The sequence below is a fragment of the Schistocerca gregaria genome, chromosome 2 (assembly GCF_023897955.1).
Source record: "Schistocerca gregaria isolate iqSchGreg1 chromosome 2, iqSchGreg1.2, whole genome shotgun sequence".
Classification (NCBI taxonomy): Eukaryota; Metazoa; Arthropoda; class Insecta; order Orthoptera; family Acrididae; genus Schistocerca; species Schistocerca gregaria.
This window is the reverse complement of record NC_064921.1, coordinates 595,203,907-595,221,664: the sequence shown is the minus strand read 5'-3', so window position 1 is coordinate 595,221,664 and position 17,758 is coordinate 595,203,907. Positions and strand designations below refer to the sequence as shown.

The window sequence follows — 17,758 nt, the reverse complement described above, 5'->3', positions numbered from 1 at the left end:
ACAGCACATACACTAATTCCTCTGTAGAAAAAGAAACAGAACCCTTGGTGGAATGAATTTAAACTCAACTGCATGCATACAATTGTAACAGCAATATACCTACATCTTCATAATCACTCTGCAATTCATAAGTGCCTGGCAGAGTGTTCGTCGAACCACCTTTAAGCTACTTCTCTACAGTTTTCTCGCTCAGATCGCGAAAAAAACGAACACTTAAATCTTTCCATGCGGTCTTTGATTTCACTTTTTTAATATAATGATCATTTCCCCTATGAAGATGGGCATCAACAAAATATTTTCACACTCTAAGGAGCAATTTGGTGACTGAAATTTCATGAGAAGACCGTGCCGCAGCGCAAAACGTCTTTAATGACTGCCATCCCGCCGGCCGGAGTGGCCGAGCGGTTCTAGGCGCTTCGGTTTTGAACCGCGCGATCGCTACGGTCGCAGGTTCGAATCCTGCCTCGGGCATGAATGTGTGTAATGTCCTTAGGTTAGTTAGGTTTAAGTAGTTCTAAGTTCTAGGGGGCTGATGACCTAAGATGTTGAGTCCCATAGTGCTCAGAGCCATTTTTTTGACTGCCATCCGAATTCATGCTTCATATGCGTGGCGCTCTCTCCCCTATTTCGCGATAGTACAAAACGAGCGGTCCTGCTTTGAACGTTTTCGGCGTCCACCGTAAATCTTATCTGATGCAGATCCCACACCACACAGAAATACTCCAGAAGAGGACGGACAACCTTTGTGTAAGCAGTCTCTTTAGCAGAAGTGTTGCATTTTCTCAGTGTTCTGCCAATAAGTCGCTGTCTTTGGTTTGCTATCCCCACAACATTACAAACGTGATCGTTCTAGTGTAAGTTATTCTAACTGTAATCCCCAAGCTTTTAGTTGAGTTTACACCCATTGGATTTGTGTGGTTTCGTGTAACTGAAATTTAGCGGATTCCTTTTAGTATTCATGTGGACTTCATTACTTAGATTCAAGTGCACCTTTTTGCACAATACAGATATGTTGTCCAAATCACTTTTCAATTCGTTTTCATCATCTGATGACTTTACAAGACGGTAAATGACATCATCATCGGCAAACAATCTAAGAGGACTGCTCAGCTTGACTCCTTAATCGTTTATGTAAATCAGGAAAAACAGATGGCTTGTAACACTTCCTTGGGGAGCACCAGATATTACTTCCGGTTTTACTCGATGACTTTCCGTCAGTTATTACGAACTCTGACCTTTCGGACAGGAAATCACGAATCCAGTCGCACAACTGAGCCGATACTCCATAGGCGGGTTAATTAGAAGTCGCTTCTGAGGGACCGTGTCAAAAACTTTGTGGAAAGCGAAAAATACGAAATCAATTTCACGTCCTCTCGTTCTCGCGGGAGAATAAAGAGCCAGTTATGTTTCAAAAAAACGATATTTTTCTGAATCCATGAATTTGTCAATAAATCGTTTTCTTCGAGGTGATTCCTAATGCCGAGCACAGTACCCCAATATGTTCTAAAATCCTACGTCAACTCGACGTTAGTGTTACAGGTCTGTGAGGACTCGAACCTCCAGCGTGAAGGGCCTCGCAGTTCGTGACATAACGCCTCAAACGGCGCGGCCTCTCCGCGCGCCCGAGTGGTTGTATTTGATAGCCAAGTAACGAGCTATTGTATCACCATATTTCAAAATAAACCTTATTGGTATACAGTCTACTTTGCCTTTATTGATTTAAGCTGCTTCACTTCACCCAGGATATCTCCTTCTAAGTTCCTCCTATTGGCAAATGTTCTCGATTCCAAGGAAGAATTTTGGAAAACCGTATTTAATTACTCTGCTATAGTGGCACTAGCATCAATAACATCATTGTTATCGAGAATGAAGGTATTGATTCCTTCTTGCCTCTGCTGTACATAACATACGTACTCTGTTTTTGGTTTTCTGACAAATGTCGAGAAAGATTTCGTGGCGGTAACTATTTAAAGCATCTCGCATTGAAATTCGCATTAAATTTCGAGATTGTGCAAAACTTCGCCAATGTTGGGGATTATGTGACTTTTTAAATTTGGCATGCTTTATCCGTTGCTCCTCTAACAGCGTTGTGACCTGTTTTGTGTACCGCTGGGGATCAGCACCATCTCTTAATAATTTATGTGGTATATATCTCTCAATTTCCATCGATACTATTTCTTTCAATTTAAAATAAATCTGGTCTACGCTTACATAGTGAGGCTGGAAGAGTGGAGTCCGTCTCTTAGGAGAGTGTGAAGCGAATTTTAATCTTCTTTTTTAATTACATGTATTTTGCTTTTATTTTTGATGATGTTGGATATTATGGTATTCAGTCTACCCAGCACAACATTGTGGTCACTAATCCCTGTCTCTGTTACTATGTTCCCTATATTATGAGGATTATCTATTGCTAAGATGTCAAGAACGTATTCATAACCATTTACACTTCGATTATTCAAAATAATTTTCTGAGAAGGCATTCAGTAAGATTTGGGATGACATCTTATGCCTCCCACCGGCTTTACATATATATTTTTTTTCCAACATATCAAGAATAGATTGAAGTCACCAACAACTATTTGAAATCACACTCACGTTTTCTTTGAACTGTTCAATGTTCAACTGGACCATCTGAATCGGCCGAGGGGGGGGGGGGGGGGTGAAAGAAATCAATTATTAATTTATTAGTGTTGTCAAGTATAGTCTCTGCCTTTCTCTGCCTCATGATGACTGGGTGTTGTGTGACGTCCTCAGATTAGTTAGATTTAAGTAGTTCTAAGTTCTAGGGGACTGATGACAATAGATGTTAAGTCTCATAGTGCTCAGAGCCATTTATAACCTCTGCCCATACTAGCTTATAGGAACCATGTACTTCAATTTTACTACTAGTTACACTACTTCTGACAACTATAAACGCTCCAACACCAACTGTATTTAATCTATCCTGTCTTAACACGGTTAGGTCCTCTGCAAAAATTTCGACTGAACTCATTTCCTGTTTTGGTGAATTTTCCTTACAAGAACGATTTTTGATTCGATGCTTTCTGTTAGCACTTGGAGCCTGCTTCTTTTCCAACAGAGCTACAACAGTTTACAACTACAATACTGATTGTTGCTATTCTTGTGTTCTTCCTGCACCATTCGAAACTAAAACACTTTCTGCACTTTCAAAAAACCCTCTAACCTAAAAAACGGTCCTGTCCCCTCAACACAGCCCCCGTTACCCGTGTAGACGTTTCCGGTGCGTAGTGGACCCCTGTCCCATTTAGCATTACGCGGCAGCCCGCCATCCTATGGCGCAAGCGAGGAACCTGCAACATACACGTTCACAGAACCGCCTGCGCCTCTGATTCTACATCTACATCTACATCCATACTCCGCAAGCCACCTGACGGTGTGTGGCGGAGAGTACCCTGAGTACCTCTATCGGTTCTCCCTTCTATTCCACTCTCGTACTGTTCGTGGAAAGGAGGATTGTCGGTATGCTTCCGTGTGGGCTCTAATCTCTCTGATTTCATCCTCATGGTCTCTTCGCGAGATATACGTAGCAGGGAGCAATATACTGCTTGACTCTTCGATAAAGGTATGTTCTCGAAACCTTAACAAAAGCCCGTACCGACCTACTGAGCGTCTCTCCTGCAAAGTCTTCCACTGGAGTTTATCTATCATCTCCGTAACGCTTTCGCAACTACTAAATGATCCTGTAACGAATCACGCTGCTCTGTCTCTTCTATCAACCCTATCTGGTACGAATCCCACACTGCTGAGCAGTATTCAAGCAGTGGGCGAACAAGCGTACTTTAACCTACTTCCTTTGTTTTCGGATTGCATTTCCTTAGGATTCTTCCAATGAATCTCAGTCTGGCATCTGCTTTACCGACGATTAACTTTATATGATCATTCCATTTTAAATCACTCCTAATGCCTACTCCCAGATAATTTATGGAATTAACTGCTTCCAGTTGCTTACCTGCTATTTTGTAGCTGGGATCTATCTTTCTATGTATTCGCAGCACATTACACTTGTCTACATTGAGATTCAATTGCCATTCCCTGCACCATGCGTCAATTCGCTGCAGATCCTCCTGCATTTCAGTGCAATTTTCCATTGTTACAACCTCTCGATACACCACAGCATCATCTGCAAAAAGCCTCAGTGAACTTCCGGTGTCATCCATCAGGTCATTTATGTATATTGCGAATAGCAACGGTCCTATGACACTCCCCTGCGGCACACCTGAAATCACTCTTACTTCGGAAGACTTCTCTCCATTGAGAATGACATGCTGCGTTCTGTTATCTAGGAACTCCTCACTCCAATCACACAATTGGTCTGATAGTCCATATGCTCTTACTTTGTTCATTAAACGACTGTCTGGAACGGTATCGAACGCCTTGCGGAAGTCGAGAAACACGGCATCTACCTGTGAACCCGTGTCAACGGCCCTCTCAGTCTCGTGGACGAATAGCGCGAGCTGGGTTTCACACGACCGTCTTTTTCGAAACCCATGCTGATTCCTACAGAGTAAATTTCTAGTCTCAGAAAAGTCATTATACTCGAACATAATACGTGTTTCAAAATTCTGCAACTGATCGACGTTAGAGATATAGGTCTATAGTTCCGTACATCTGTTCGACGTCCCTTCTTGAAAACGGGGATGACCTGTGCCCTTTTCCAATCCTTTGGAATCCTACGCTCTTCTAGAGACATACGGTACACCGCTGCAAGAAAAGGGGCAAGTTCCTTCGCGTACTCTGTAAAATCGAACTGGTATCCCATCAGGTCCAGCGGCCTTTCCTCTTTAGAGCGATTTTAATTGTTTCTCTATCCCTCTGTCGTCTATTTCGATATCTACCATTTTGTCATCTGTGCGATAATGTAGAGAAGGAACTACAGTGCAGTCTTCGTCTGTGAAACAGCTTTGGAAAAAGACATTTAGTATTTCACCGTTCACTCGGTTCTGTTGATGCTACAGATGGTGAGCTTCGCCTTCATCTCGCATCAAGCAAGGCTGGCAGTCTTTACTGCTTCAGCTAGCCGCCCGAAGCTAGAGAGAATCTCTTCAGATCCATATCGACACAAATCGTTAGTACCAACATGAGCTACCACTTGCAGTTGGCTGCACCCAATCGTTAGTGCCAACATGAGTCACCACTTCCACTTTGCTACCTCCTGTGTTCTTCAGGGTATCCAGAATCACCCGTTCCCAGTTATCTCTGTACTACCTGGATGTTGAACATCAGCCATCTGATCGTGCCAGCCACAGATGCTCATATTTCGTTTCTTGCCAAACTACAACATGGCTGATAGGAAATGTCACTAGAACACGAAAAGAAAAAAATTTCAATTCTGCTCCTTCATCAGCCTATTACATCATATGTTGACATAAAGTTCAAGACAAGAAATCAGTATGAAATTCTTTGTCACATGCAGAACGATGGAAATTTGTTTGGCAAACTGCAATATGGCGGACGATGCAAATCACGTGTATTTGTAGACACGCTGCAGTTCTATACGCAGAGACCAGACTTCTACATCCAGCTGGTATAGAGATCACTGCCCGTTCCCCATCCGGAATAACTCCTCCGGTATGCATACAGAGTGCACACTGGATTCCTTTCCCTCCTTCGCAGCCGTTTCCCTAAGGATAAGACAAAGACAACCACAATAAAACATCCTGACTGTAAGGAAAGAGACAGCCAGATTAATCAGAAAGACCGAAAAGAAATACGCGAAGGATCAACTAGTTGAAATAGAGAAACTGCTACAAGAACTTCAAAAGTAAGCTCAAAGGATGCCAGTCATAAATTCTCTGCTTGAAGAAAGAAATGGGCAGTTGGCTCTAAACAGTCAAGAAAACTATAAGGAGTTTTCCACACATTTCATTGAATTGCTTAACTGCCCAGAACCAACATAAAGATTCCCATTAAAAAAACTGAGGATACTAATCCAAATTCATTACTGCCTGAGGAAGAAGAGATGAAGAGATGCCAGGCAGATCAAAAGACGGGGGGGGGGGGGCGCGGGGGCGGGGGGGGGGGGATGGAATCATAGATGCATCATCAACAAACAGCCACAGATTGCTTCTAACCCTTTTCGTCAATTCGCTCATGCATTAAGAGAACAAGCGCGGATCTACCACATCTCTCTATGATGCTCATGACGGTACCCTTGTCTCTGATAAACACTTCTCGTCTACAACTATGTACTGGACTCTATTAGATAAAACGTCCTCAATTACCCGTGTTAGCTATTTTCAGAAAATAACGAATATGATGTAACCAGAGTATCTCTGCATTTTAATGTTGATCACAAAGTCTATAGGAAGCCATGCTACTTACCTTGTCTTCGTCTTCTCCGTTGTAAAGCGGGAAGCCACAGTAGTGGAGGAGCCGATGGCCAGCAATGATGCATAGCAAGGAAAAGGTGCGCATGAACCCGAATACATCAAGATCCATATTCGATTTATTTGTGATGGTCAACCGTCGGTAGTTTCGCTGCACTGAGAAGCACTCCATAATCTGCCTGCCCAAACCTGCGAAAAGTCAGTAACTGTTTCTGCTGAAGGTATTATCACTACAAGATGAAGTCAACATATTAATGTGCTCTCCCGTCTTGCGGCACGTTAGTGTTGTTGCCCCAAACGAGCAACGAATATTGAACTATAAACTTTTATTTGGTTGTGTAATTATTCTGCTGTTTCCCATCTCTGCAAAACAACAATATTAGCAATTTAGCTGTGATTTTAAGATATTAATTTTTGTTTATATCAGTGCGGCAGGCAATCAACTGCCATTAGAAGTTAGTAAATACATCTCTCTACCGAAAAATTAACTATTTCTTTTCTATGTTGTTACGTCGTTATGGAAGATATATTTGAGGCATAAGTAGAGAATGCGAAACGAACTCAGTCCTAACACCTCTTTTAAATACGATCAACTTCTTTGCATTTAGTCTACAAACTACATCAGTGCAATAATGAAGTCCCTCTATGAGGAAATTTCAGTTAACCACCTATCCTCAGTTTCCTGCCAACAAACTTGGAAAAGTGAATTTTCAAAACACTCAACAAATTTTCGAAATGCAAGGAGTGCAGTGCACTTAAAAGTGCTAATAAGGGTTCCGATAGTTTCTTGGTGGGTTCATGGAGGTATGTGACATTAGAAGTCCACGCACAGATCATATAATTCGCTTAAATAATGGGCCGCTGATTTGTGCACGCTGTGATGGAGCCCAATAGCGACCGAGATGGGTTCCGTAGGATCTACATCAGGCGAATCTGACTGCCTAAACATCAACTTGAGTTCACTATAACGGTGCTCAAACCACTGTAGCACGGCTCCGGCTCCGATAACACTGTAGCACGGTTCTGGCTCCGACAGACGGACAATTATACTGATGAAAGACATCAAGCATGAAGGGAAGCGTGTGGTTCGCAGCTGTCAACCTGGTTTAGACTACTACCAAAGGTCCATTGCAAGTGCAGAATGTCTCCCATTGCAGAATAGTGCTCTCACCAACTTGCGTCCGAGGTGCGCTGCACGTTTCGAGCCGCCATTCACCTTGAAGACGGCGTTTGCGCAGACGACTAGCGACCTAGTGTAATAAAAATGTGACTCACCCGAAGAGCCGACATATTTGCATTGATCGACGCTCTGATACCGATAATCCCGTGCACACTGCAATGGCAATTAACGACGTCGTTGGATCAACATGTGAACACGTAGGGTGGTAAGCTGCGGAGCTCCATGTTCAACAATGTAGAATAAATTGTGTACTCCGGAACATTTACGCGTGCACCACCGTTGCCAGCATTGTGCTCTTTCGGTAGAGATACCACAGATCACGATCTATCCTATTTCAAAGAGCAGAGAAGGCTCCTAACCTAGCGGTAGTTTCACTGTCCTCCTTCCTCTTTCCGTAGATGCTCATACAGTAGTAAGTGAATGTTCGACTAGCTTCGCCGTTTTCCAATACTCGTTCACAGACTATGTCTAATAACGATCTCCCCTTTGTCAAAGTCGCTTATCTCAATGGATTTCCCCATTTGCAGTCCATATCTCCGTGTGTTATCGCGTCATGTTCCCGCAACGCCACCAGGCGGCATTCGGCGTTTGTAGCGTCGCAAGTTGTTCCGAGCGAACGTTTGTTCTAGGATAGCTTGCTGCATGTAACTTACGGGGCTGACATCTAGCAGCCTAACTGAGAGAGACACACGAGCATCTGTCACTGCCTGCCGTGGGAAAGCTATTCAAGGTCTTTAATGGACGCGTACATTCACCATCTATAAGAACCTAAGTAAATGATATTAAATATTATTCAATCGTTTTCAGAATCGGTACACTACCTTTTGTTATTCAGAAGAAGATTGTATAACAATTTCAACATTGTAACTATCATAGTTTCGAAGATAAAAAGAATTACTAAAAGGAAAGATTCAACACTTAAGGAACTAAATTCAGTTAGGAAATATGATAGTTTATCTTTTGGTATAATTGGAAAGCATACACCGAATTCTCAGTGTGCAGAATTGATTAATTGAGATTTTCATATTAAAACTTTAATTATTTTTCGTTTTCATACTACAAAAATCAGACACAGTTATTATTTGTCTCTAATATGGTTGTGGGAGTAAATGTAAGTAAATGAGAGTGTAAAATTAAACGAATGTCTCACGTACAATGTTGCATTATATACTGTCTTAAGTAAATTGCAAGAGTTACACAAGCCTGTAGTGGGAAAATGATCCTAGGGGATTTACTCACTTTGCTGATGATGTATGTCTAGGTGTGATTGCTATTGTAACAGAGCAGCCAGAAAGTCAGCTGGAGTAAAATCTGTATCTAAAGAATATTTCCAGAATTGTCTTTTCGTTTTCGTTTATTAAACATTACTTTAATATTTGCATGTCAGATTGACGCAAATGCGTCTGTGTATAAGGATTCATACAGGCCAGTTTTGGGGCGAGTATGATCATGAGCGAGTATTCTGATTGGCAGGGTATGGTCAGCCAATCAGAATTGAGACGGTTCCCACTCGTTACCTGATAGTTATACTGGGAGTGAGGCTGAAAGAAGAAAGTCGCTCGATAGCTCTGAACGCGGACGATCATGTTACTAGTGCCAGTGAAAATAATGAGTAAGATGAAGAATTTCTTAGTGTTTGAGATATTGGGGAACTAAGTTGATAGCAGTTGCTGTTCAGGACTGCTTGGCGAAATGTCAGAGATTGTGACTAAATCTGTTGAACAGATATTCGCGTGTGAAATATTGGCCTTCATAGTATCCGTGCGGCATGTTTCAGTATTCAATCACTGAGCATTTTTGATGAGCAGTTTCTTTTTTATAAATCCGAAAGAAGGATTGAATGTAATAACAGAAATTAGTGGTGAAATTAATGACTGTGAAAACGTTGTTTACTTTGGGTCGAGTTTGGACAGATTCCTGGCTGCTGTGCGTGTGAAATGTGTGTGTGAATTGTGAACTGGAAGAAAATAGTCAGTAGTTTAAATGTGGACTAAATAGTACATACTTTTTTTGTCTACCAAGGACAAAATAAACATCTTTGAGTGGAAATTTCGAACATTATTTTCCAGAAGCCAATCTATTTTCTTACTGTCCGATAAAATTCAGTGACAGTATTTCTACAGAACTTTCTTTCATAACTAGAGTTGCGTAGCCTCAATTAGATGTTGTTTTTTTTTTATCAGCACTGCTTTTACATCATCTTGTAAATATCTACCTTGCCGAGTGAAGGGACGTCGAACAGATGCCGTTCCGAGATAGGTGAATTTTAATTTGCAGCCTGCACAGTGACAACGACGTAACGAGAGGAAAAAAAATAGGCAGTGGTCATAATGTTTTGGTTTGTCAGTGTATTTTACGTATCCGCTTAAAGAGACAGAAAAAATCAGTGACCTTGACCATATTCCGATAGCGAAGTCTATAAGTAACAGATACATGTTATGCACACGAATAATGATCGAGACTGCATGTGCTTTTGAGTTCTCTGTGCCAAAGAATATTTGCACGATTAAGAGCTTAATTCCTGAAAAAACTGTTACGCGATCTTACAGTCTCATTATCAGGGCGAAGTAATTCAGCGGTTGTACGGATGGAATGAGCTCTGAAACTTATTTGTTTATTAGAACTGTGTGCTGGACTGTGGTCGTGCATCGTAGGTGGAAGTACTCTACCGCCTCGGCTGTCCATGCAAAACTCAAGACGCACCGTAAGAGTTTTTCTTCCGCCAGTCCCTTTTCTCCTATCTCCCAGACTTCATTCTGGAAAGTGAATAGTTCTGTTTGCTGTTGTAAATTATGGAAATTGACCCTAAAGTACACCTAAAGAAATACCACTGATCACATTCTCCAACGCAAAAACTTTTTCTAAGGATCACAATAACTGCGACCAACATAGGATGTAAGCCATGCATTATCAAGTTGCGACCTGGGACTATGGGATGTGAAAGAAACAGCCTTTTAACTATACAGTTGCCTTAAATCAGCTGTAGATAAATTACACAGTGAAGAAAATACGTGGATCCAAATACAGAGATTTTGAAGCTTTTATAGAGAAAGCAGAAAGCTTAGCGAAAACCTAACATCAGCGACGGTTGTAGCTTTACTTCAATCAGACTAAAAAAATTTCTTTCACTGAGGTACAGCATATGCCAAAAACTCCCTCACAACTCGGAAGCTAGAAAATATAAGACTATGGGTGGGATTTAGTAAGTTGGCTCCAACACACAACTGTTTCATATAAAACACGAGAGACATTACTGGTTTTCAGAACATCGCAAGATAAAAGCAGTGGCGAGAGGATATCGAGTGCTGTAGAGCGTTGTCCTGCGTATGAGAAAACAACTGAAGAAATTTACTTTTGTCAAAGGAAATCGATAACTTTCTGGAGTTACGGCTGGTGCACCACATCCAATAAGACGCTGCTGCCACCTCGGAGAAGTTGGAGCGGACATGCACGATTCTTATTGCAGCGTCGCTTGATTGTTACGCAGTGACAGTGTGCCGAAGTCGTTGTCACTGAGTATGCTGTTGAAAATTAAAACATTATATATGCGAGCCATGAAATACATTACCCCTATGTGACTTCGTAACCGTGTGAACACTGAGATGTTTTGGTTTCCTATGCAAAAATAGGTCTTGCAATTGAAATCATAATAAAAACGTTTTATAAGAGACCATGAGAGACGCCAAATTGAAACGAACTCTGTATATTTTCTGCTGTAAAACAAATGATATGGCATTTCATTTGTTCTCGCCAAAATCTGTGGCATCTCTTTCTGCCTGGCCGTTGAAGAGCAAGCACGCATACCTCTGTGTACCGTATCTAGATAAAATAGAAGGTATGTTTTCGAAAGGTGTAACTGCAAATTAATTATAGGGTCAGACCTGATAATTCAGTATTGCGAAGCAGAGCCATCTTGAAATCGAGTGGCCAATCATTTCATTCATTTGTTAGGTATATTTTTATGTAAGAAACATGTCTGTCTGTTCGGCCGTCACGAAACTGCATGATAAACATTATTTTACGTGCTGCGACGTACAGAGAAATGTTTTCATAATAGTAATATTCCATGTATTTCTCTTGTATTATAAACTCAAGAGGCAAACATTTCAAAATACACTAAAATACTTGATTCTGGACACATGATTCGTAAAAGGATTCAGCTTAAAAAATGATGGTGGTGATGTCGACTGACTGTTATGCCCATTACCAAGAGAAAATTCTTGACTTGTAGCCGCATTGGATACTTGCACAGACAGAACATTCTCAGCTTTCAATAGTCAGTGAGATGTTAAACGCCAACCTTTCTTAAAATTTTTAATGCATGAGATAAACCAATACTCGCCCACTTGAAATGATACTACCACCTTGCAAATCAATGCTTTATTTGCGTGATTTGTGCAGTGCGCGGCAGAGGGAGTTTTATTTCAGGCAGAATACGAGGGCGTGCTAAAAAGTAATGCCTCCGAATTATTTATTCTTTTCTCGATATCGGTTGAGGTATTACATTAAACCATATTACTCGGTCGACTTTTCGCGCTTCGCTAACCATCTGCCTCTGGAGGGCTTCGAATTGTAGCATGTAACACGGTGGTGTGTAACTTAAGTCGGTATGTGGGAAACATCGTGCTGTAATCGAGTCTCTAATCGCAGAGAAGATGCCTCCTGTTAAAATCCATAGAGGAATCCAAAATGTGCACGGTTAAGATTGTACGGACATTAGTAACGTGCGAGTTGTATTATTTGTGCTCGTAATGAACGAAACATTGGTGCTAACATGAACGTGAGTGATAGACTCTGGAGCGTTTCGAAAAGTTAAAGAACACCATCTAAGATTTCACTTTGATGGCGATGAAATGGTGCAAGCAGAGGTGACGTTGTGCCGCCGTCAACAAAGTTAAATGTTCTACAGTGATGGCATCAATAAACTGGTCTCTCGTTGGGAGGAAAGTGTTCATCAGCAGGGTCACCATATTGAGAAGTAGATTTGTAGACATGGAGGATAAAGATACAGAATGTTAATAAAGTTTGTTTCATTTAAAAAGCTTTAAAGGCTTTCACATAAAAAATTCAGAGGCATTACTTTTCAGCACGCAGTCGTAAATGAAGCTAATTTTATACGTGCAGCATTAAATTAAAATTAATTTAGACAGACTCACCTTTCTTTTTCTCTGGTTTGAAGACATCGTTATTGTTCACACGCGCATCATAATAGCTTCCAATGGCCGCTAACACCAACAGCGCTGCTATGAGACACCTGTTACGAACATCGATTGCATTATTTCGGGAAACATAATTGAAATCACATGTACATAAATATCAATCGGAACTGCTCGCACTCATCATATTGTTTTTTAGGCACTACACGCTAACGTTAACATAGTTATCATCTCACCCTCATAAAAGTATCGCTATTTCTTTTCAGACATGCATCTGAAAAGAAAAGAGGATAATAAAACTACTGACAGGAGTAATATATATAAGAATGGAAAAACTGGTGGAAGCTGACCGCAGGGAACGCCAGTTTCGATTCCGGGTATAAATAAGAACAAACGAGATGATACTGACCCCATGACTTACCTTAGAAAATAGTTTTCAAACGTGACTTATTAAACTGCTGGCTCGGAAGTTTCTATTTCGTATTATTTTGTCTCGGTCAGTATTATTTGAATTTCTCAATCTAGTCACCTCTCATCTTCAAAACTGGTAGAAAATTCTCTCCTATATTGCCCTCTTTCCTTTTCAGTTGCATGTCTAAAAAGAAATAATGCTACTTTGATGGGAGTGTGGAAGTTTGTCCACGTCTTAGATTGAAGAAAGGCAAACCTACATTTTTAGCAGCTGTAGCCTGAGAGAAAGCTTTTGTCAATTTTGAATGGAATACGTTCTTTGAAGTTCTGAAGGTAGCAGGAACACAACATGGAGAGATGAGCATTTATCAACAAATGAAATTACATGGTCTCAGAGATCTTTTCAAGTATGAAACGTCTATAATGTATTTATATAAACTGAAGCGATGAATGAAAATCTGTATCCAGGCCGTGATCCGATCTCGGGTCTCTTCCGCACTACGAGCCAGACACGCTATCCACTACGCTAACATGGCGCCGAATGAAAATTTGTACAAAGACCGGCATTCGAACCCGGTTCTCTTGCTCGTTAGGCAACTGCGCCGTTGAGCAAACAAATTACAATTTGTACAAATGCTGGGATTCGAACCCAGGTCTCCTCGTCAGTACGCGGATACGCCAACCACTAAGGCGCCGTGACGACGAGTGAGAATTCGTACCAAGGCCGTAATCTGAACTGATACCTCCTGCTCACTAGGCAGATGTACTAACCATTAGGCCACCATGACACAGCGATTAGCGCATCTTCCTAGTGAGCAGTTGGTTTGGATACCGACCTTGGTACAAGTTCCATTAGTCACTTCAGTCTGCATCAATACATTATATTCATCTACAACTTACACATAAAGCAGACTGTAATGAACGGGTGACAAATATTGAACAATATGGAACAAAATCTTCATAACTTCCCAACTGTTCGCGTTAAGACGTTCAAACAGCAATGTTGGCCTCAGGGCTCGATGGTAATTAGTGTGTGCTGTGTGGGTTGGTTTAGCGACGAAGCCCACTTTCGTTTGGATGCGTTCGTCAATAAGCAAAATTGGCGCATTTAGGGGACTGAGAATTCGCATTTCGCGATCGAGATCTTTCTTCACCGTCGACGTGAGACTGTACTGTGTGCAGTGACCAGTCACAGAGTAATCGGTGCGATATTCCTTGATGGCGCGGTGACTACCGAATGGTACGTGAAGGTTTTGGAAGATGGTTTCATCCCGATTATCCAAAGTGACCCTGATTTCGACAAGATGTGGTTCATCCAAGACCGAGCTCGACCGAATCAAGGCAGGAAAGCGTCTTGTGTCCTGGAGGAGCACTTTCGGGACCGCATTCTGCCTCTGGGGTAACCGAGGGGCCTCGATTGGCCGCCATATTCTCCGGATCTGAACAATGGCGACTCTTTTTTTGGGGGGGAGGGGGGAGGGGTACATTAGAGAAAATGTGTGCAGCAGTAACCCCAAAAACACTGCAGACCTGAAAACAGCAATTAAGGAGGTCATCGACAGCATCGATGTTCCGACACTTCAGTGGGTCATGCAAAATTTCGCTACTCGTCCGCACATCATCGCCAATTATGGCAGGCATATCTAACATGTCCTAACCTAAATCCGAATATCTGTAGTGACATTTACATGTTTAATGAAGTGTGTACACGCCATAGTTTGTAACTAATTTACTTTTTTTGTATACAGTTCAATAACTGTCACCCTATAAAAAAGAGTCGAAGACCAGGGACAGAATGGTAGCCTATTCCAAACGCTATTGATTCTGGCCACCGAGCAAGCAGTGAAGGAGCCAAGGAGAAACTTGGAAAGGCAATCAAAGTTCTAAGAGAACGAATAAAAGCATTTTGGTTTTTCGAGAACACTATACATCTTTCACAGACAGCAAGAGCTTAGAAGATAAGTGTACACCTAAACAGATCATTATGTTTAGACATAAAGAAGACACGAAGATATTTTTACGAAAGATAACGTTAACTATAGAACCAATTCTAGATTCGATATTTTCTGTAATATTTACTTTAGACGTAGCTCTTTATTCGATATCAGTTCTTCTAGACAGAATGCACCCATATAACTGACGATCGAATTAAACGTAATCACTTTCTAACATATTGAGAGGACGTTCTATGAACTGTAGTCTAATGTTTTAAAGTACGCTCCTTAAGATCCACAACCAAGCATAGGACGGTACTCTAATCCGCAGTCTCTATATTATTAAGCAGCGACGCTACCACGGGACATCTTAGGCTAGCTCTGAGCTGTTAAATTGCCTGTATGCATCTAGCCGATCCCTTCGCTACTGCCACTCTGCAGCAAATAGCCACAGCATAACACCTTTATTGCACTCTGTCTATCCCTGAAGATAGCTGGACTCATTGTCCTGACTATGTTGCTGATTGAAGCTGTGATACGAAAACACCAGATTTCGCTGAGGCGCCGTAGAGAAGTAGCAATGCATCTCCAATCAGCATCTCTCTCTCGCGAGAGTATAAATAATCTAACTCAATTAGTGCCCGGTTATTTCCTCCACAAGAACACGATTTACTTGCGAATTGTGTCGTTGTTTGGAATGCGATTCAGTCTAGTGGCTAAATTATGTAACTCACACACAATTTTCTAGACGGTTCAGTCCGGAACCGTGATGCTGCTATGGTCGCAGGTTCGAGTCCTGCCTCGGGTGTGGATGTGTGTGATGTCCTTAGATTATTTAGGTTTAAGTATTTGTAAGTTTAGGGGACTGATGACCTCAGCTGTTAAGCCCCATAGTGCTTAGAGCCATTTCACACACAATTCTGTTACTGACTCTGTAAACACTGTAAGACAGACTACGTATCCGTTCACTTGCCCCTGTAATCATCAACAGTCAGGTAACTACTCGTGAAAGTGTGGTAACTTTACTAAGTACAATGTAAATATAGCCTGCGTAGTTTGACAGTCGTCATATTTAGTTTTGTGCTAGCCCCGAAGCTTTAACTTTACTGCTCGGAGCCCAGAAACTAATGGCCCACGCGGCGATTTACGCGTTGCATAGTATGAAACACTGAATTACGCAAACTCACTCTGAAAAAAAAAACAACGCACACGCATTTGTAACACTTTAAGGCGTAGCGCCGTATACCGATCCTGCCTTGGAGGCGGTTAAGTGGAGATGTGTCTCAGAGCTGGATAGTGACAGATGGTGACGCGAGACTGGACGGGCACGTAGTTTATGTATCAGCCGATAGAGGACACTATTGGATAGGGGACTGTGATTTAGTTTAGATTGTGTGCACTAGAGTGCACTAAAGTAATATAATGCTTTTTGGAAACTGTTCTAGTATTTTCATAAAGTGTTTGTCTTTTTGTGTATGCAAAATGTTATAAATGTGTTTTAGCAGTATGAATGATGCATGAGTGTGGTTTAAGGTTAATATGAAGATAATTGTTTAACAAGTTATGTAGTGGGATTTAGTGTGGTTTGGGTTGGGTTGTTTGGGGAAGGAGACCAGACAGCGAGGTCGTCGGATTAGGGATGGACGGGGAAGGAAGTCGGCCGTGCCCTTCGAGAGGAACCATCCCGGCATTTGCCTGGAGCGATTCAGGGAAATCACGGATTTAGTGTGGGAACATTTCGAAGAAGTATGGTTGTTGAGAAAGAGGATTTTTATAGAATAGATTTGTAAAGTAAGTTTATGATAAAGAGAAAGTTAATTCCGGTATAAATAACAATAGTAACTAACTTTAAGCATAAACAAAACTTCAGCATATTAGATAATTACGTCGGTAAAAAGTACAGTGGTTAGGTTTACTATTTTGCGATTGGTTATTGATGAAAACCGCGGATTGACGCGGAAGAATGTTGTTTTGCTATTGGCTGTTGAGATTTCGGAATTTTTAAGTGAACTTTGTGACGAGTGGCGCATTGAACAGGTCGGTGGATAAAAACAGTGACTGCCTTAGGTACCTACAGACTTAATATTTGTCGAGCAGTCTCAATCAAAAACAATCCGTATTTTCGTAGCTATTACGTTTTCGGGAAATGCAACACCATAAACTTGCTAACGTGAGTGAAAGGGATTGTGAGTGACTGTGTTAAGACTAGCACGGGCTTGGCAGTGATACTTGTTCACCTAAGTTTCAGAATATATTAAGGACAAAATTTCCAACCTTGAAAGGTTGGTTTTCGTGTGAAAACTTTCTTCCCAAACGTAGAGTAGTGGCTATAATTGCAGCCTGGTTCACGTCGAAGTACAGTAAGTTTCACTCGGCTTTCCTACTGATGATCTGCTGGGAGACAATGTTCACAGATAGGTGCAGGTTCGTCGTAAAGGGACGGAAGGAACCGCGCCGCCTCAACTTCCCTTCAAAAGGCATTCAAAATACATGCAACTGCGGCAGCATGAATGTAAAGGGAAGTTTCAAATGGTTCAAATGGCTCTGAGCACTATGGGACTCAACATATGAGGTCATAAGTCCCCTAGAACTTAGAGCTACTTAAACCTAACTAACCTAAGGACATCACACACACCCAGGCCCGAGGCAGGATTCGAACCTGCGACCGTAGCAGTCACGCTGTTTCGGACTGTAATGCCTGGAACCGCACGGCCACCGCGGCTGGCAAAG

At 41.7% G+C, this 17,758-nt stretch overlaps 1 protein-coding gene across 1 annotated transcript in view; it reads right to left on the bottom strand.

Moving 5' to 3' along the window:
* LOC126336250 (nose resistant to fluoxetine protein 6-like) overlaps positions 1 to 17,758 on the bottom strand; it is a 304,641-nt gene that overhangs the window by 135,963 nt on the left and 150,920 nt on the right. Inside the window, exons 5-6 of the mRNA XM_049999743.1 lie at positions 12,684 to 12,781; positions 6,343 to 6,536 (exon numbers count right to left, since the gene is read on the bottom strand). Coding sequence (XP_049855700.1) covers positions 6,343 to 6,536; positions 12,684 to 12,781 — 292 coding nt within the window. The remainder of the gene's footprint in view (positions 1 to 6,342; positions 6,537 to 12,683; positions 12,782 to 17,758) is intronic.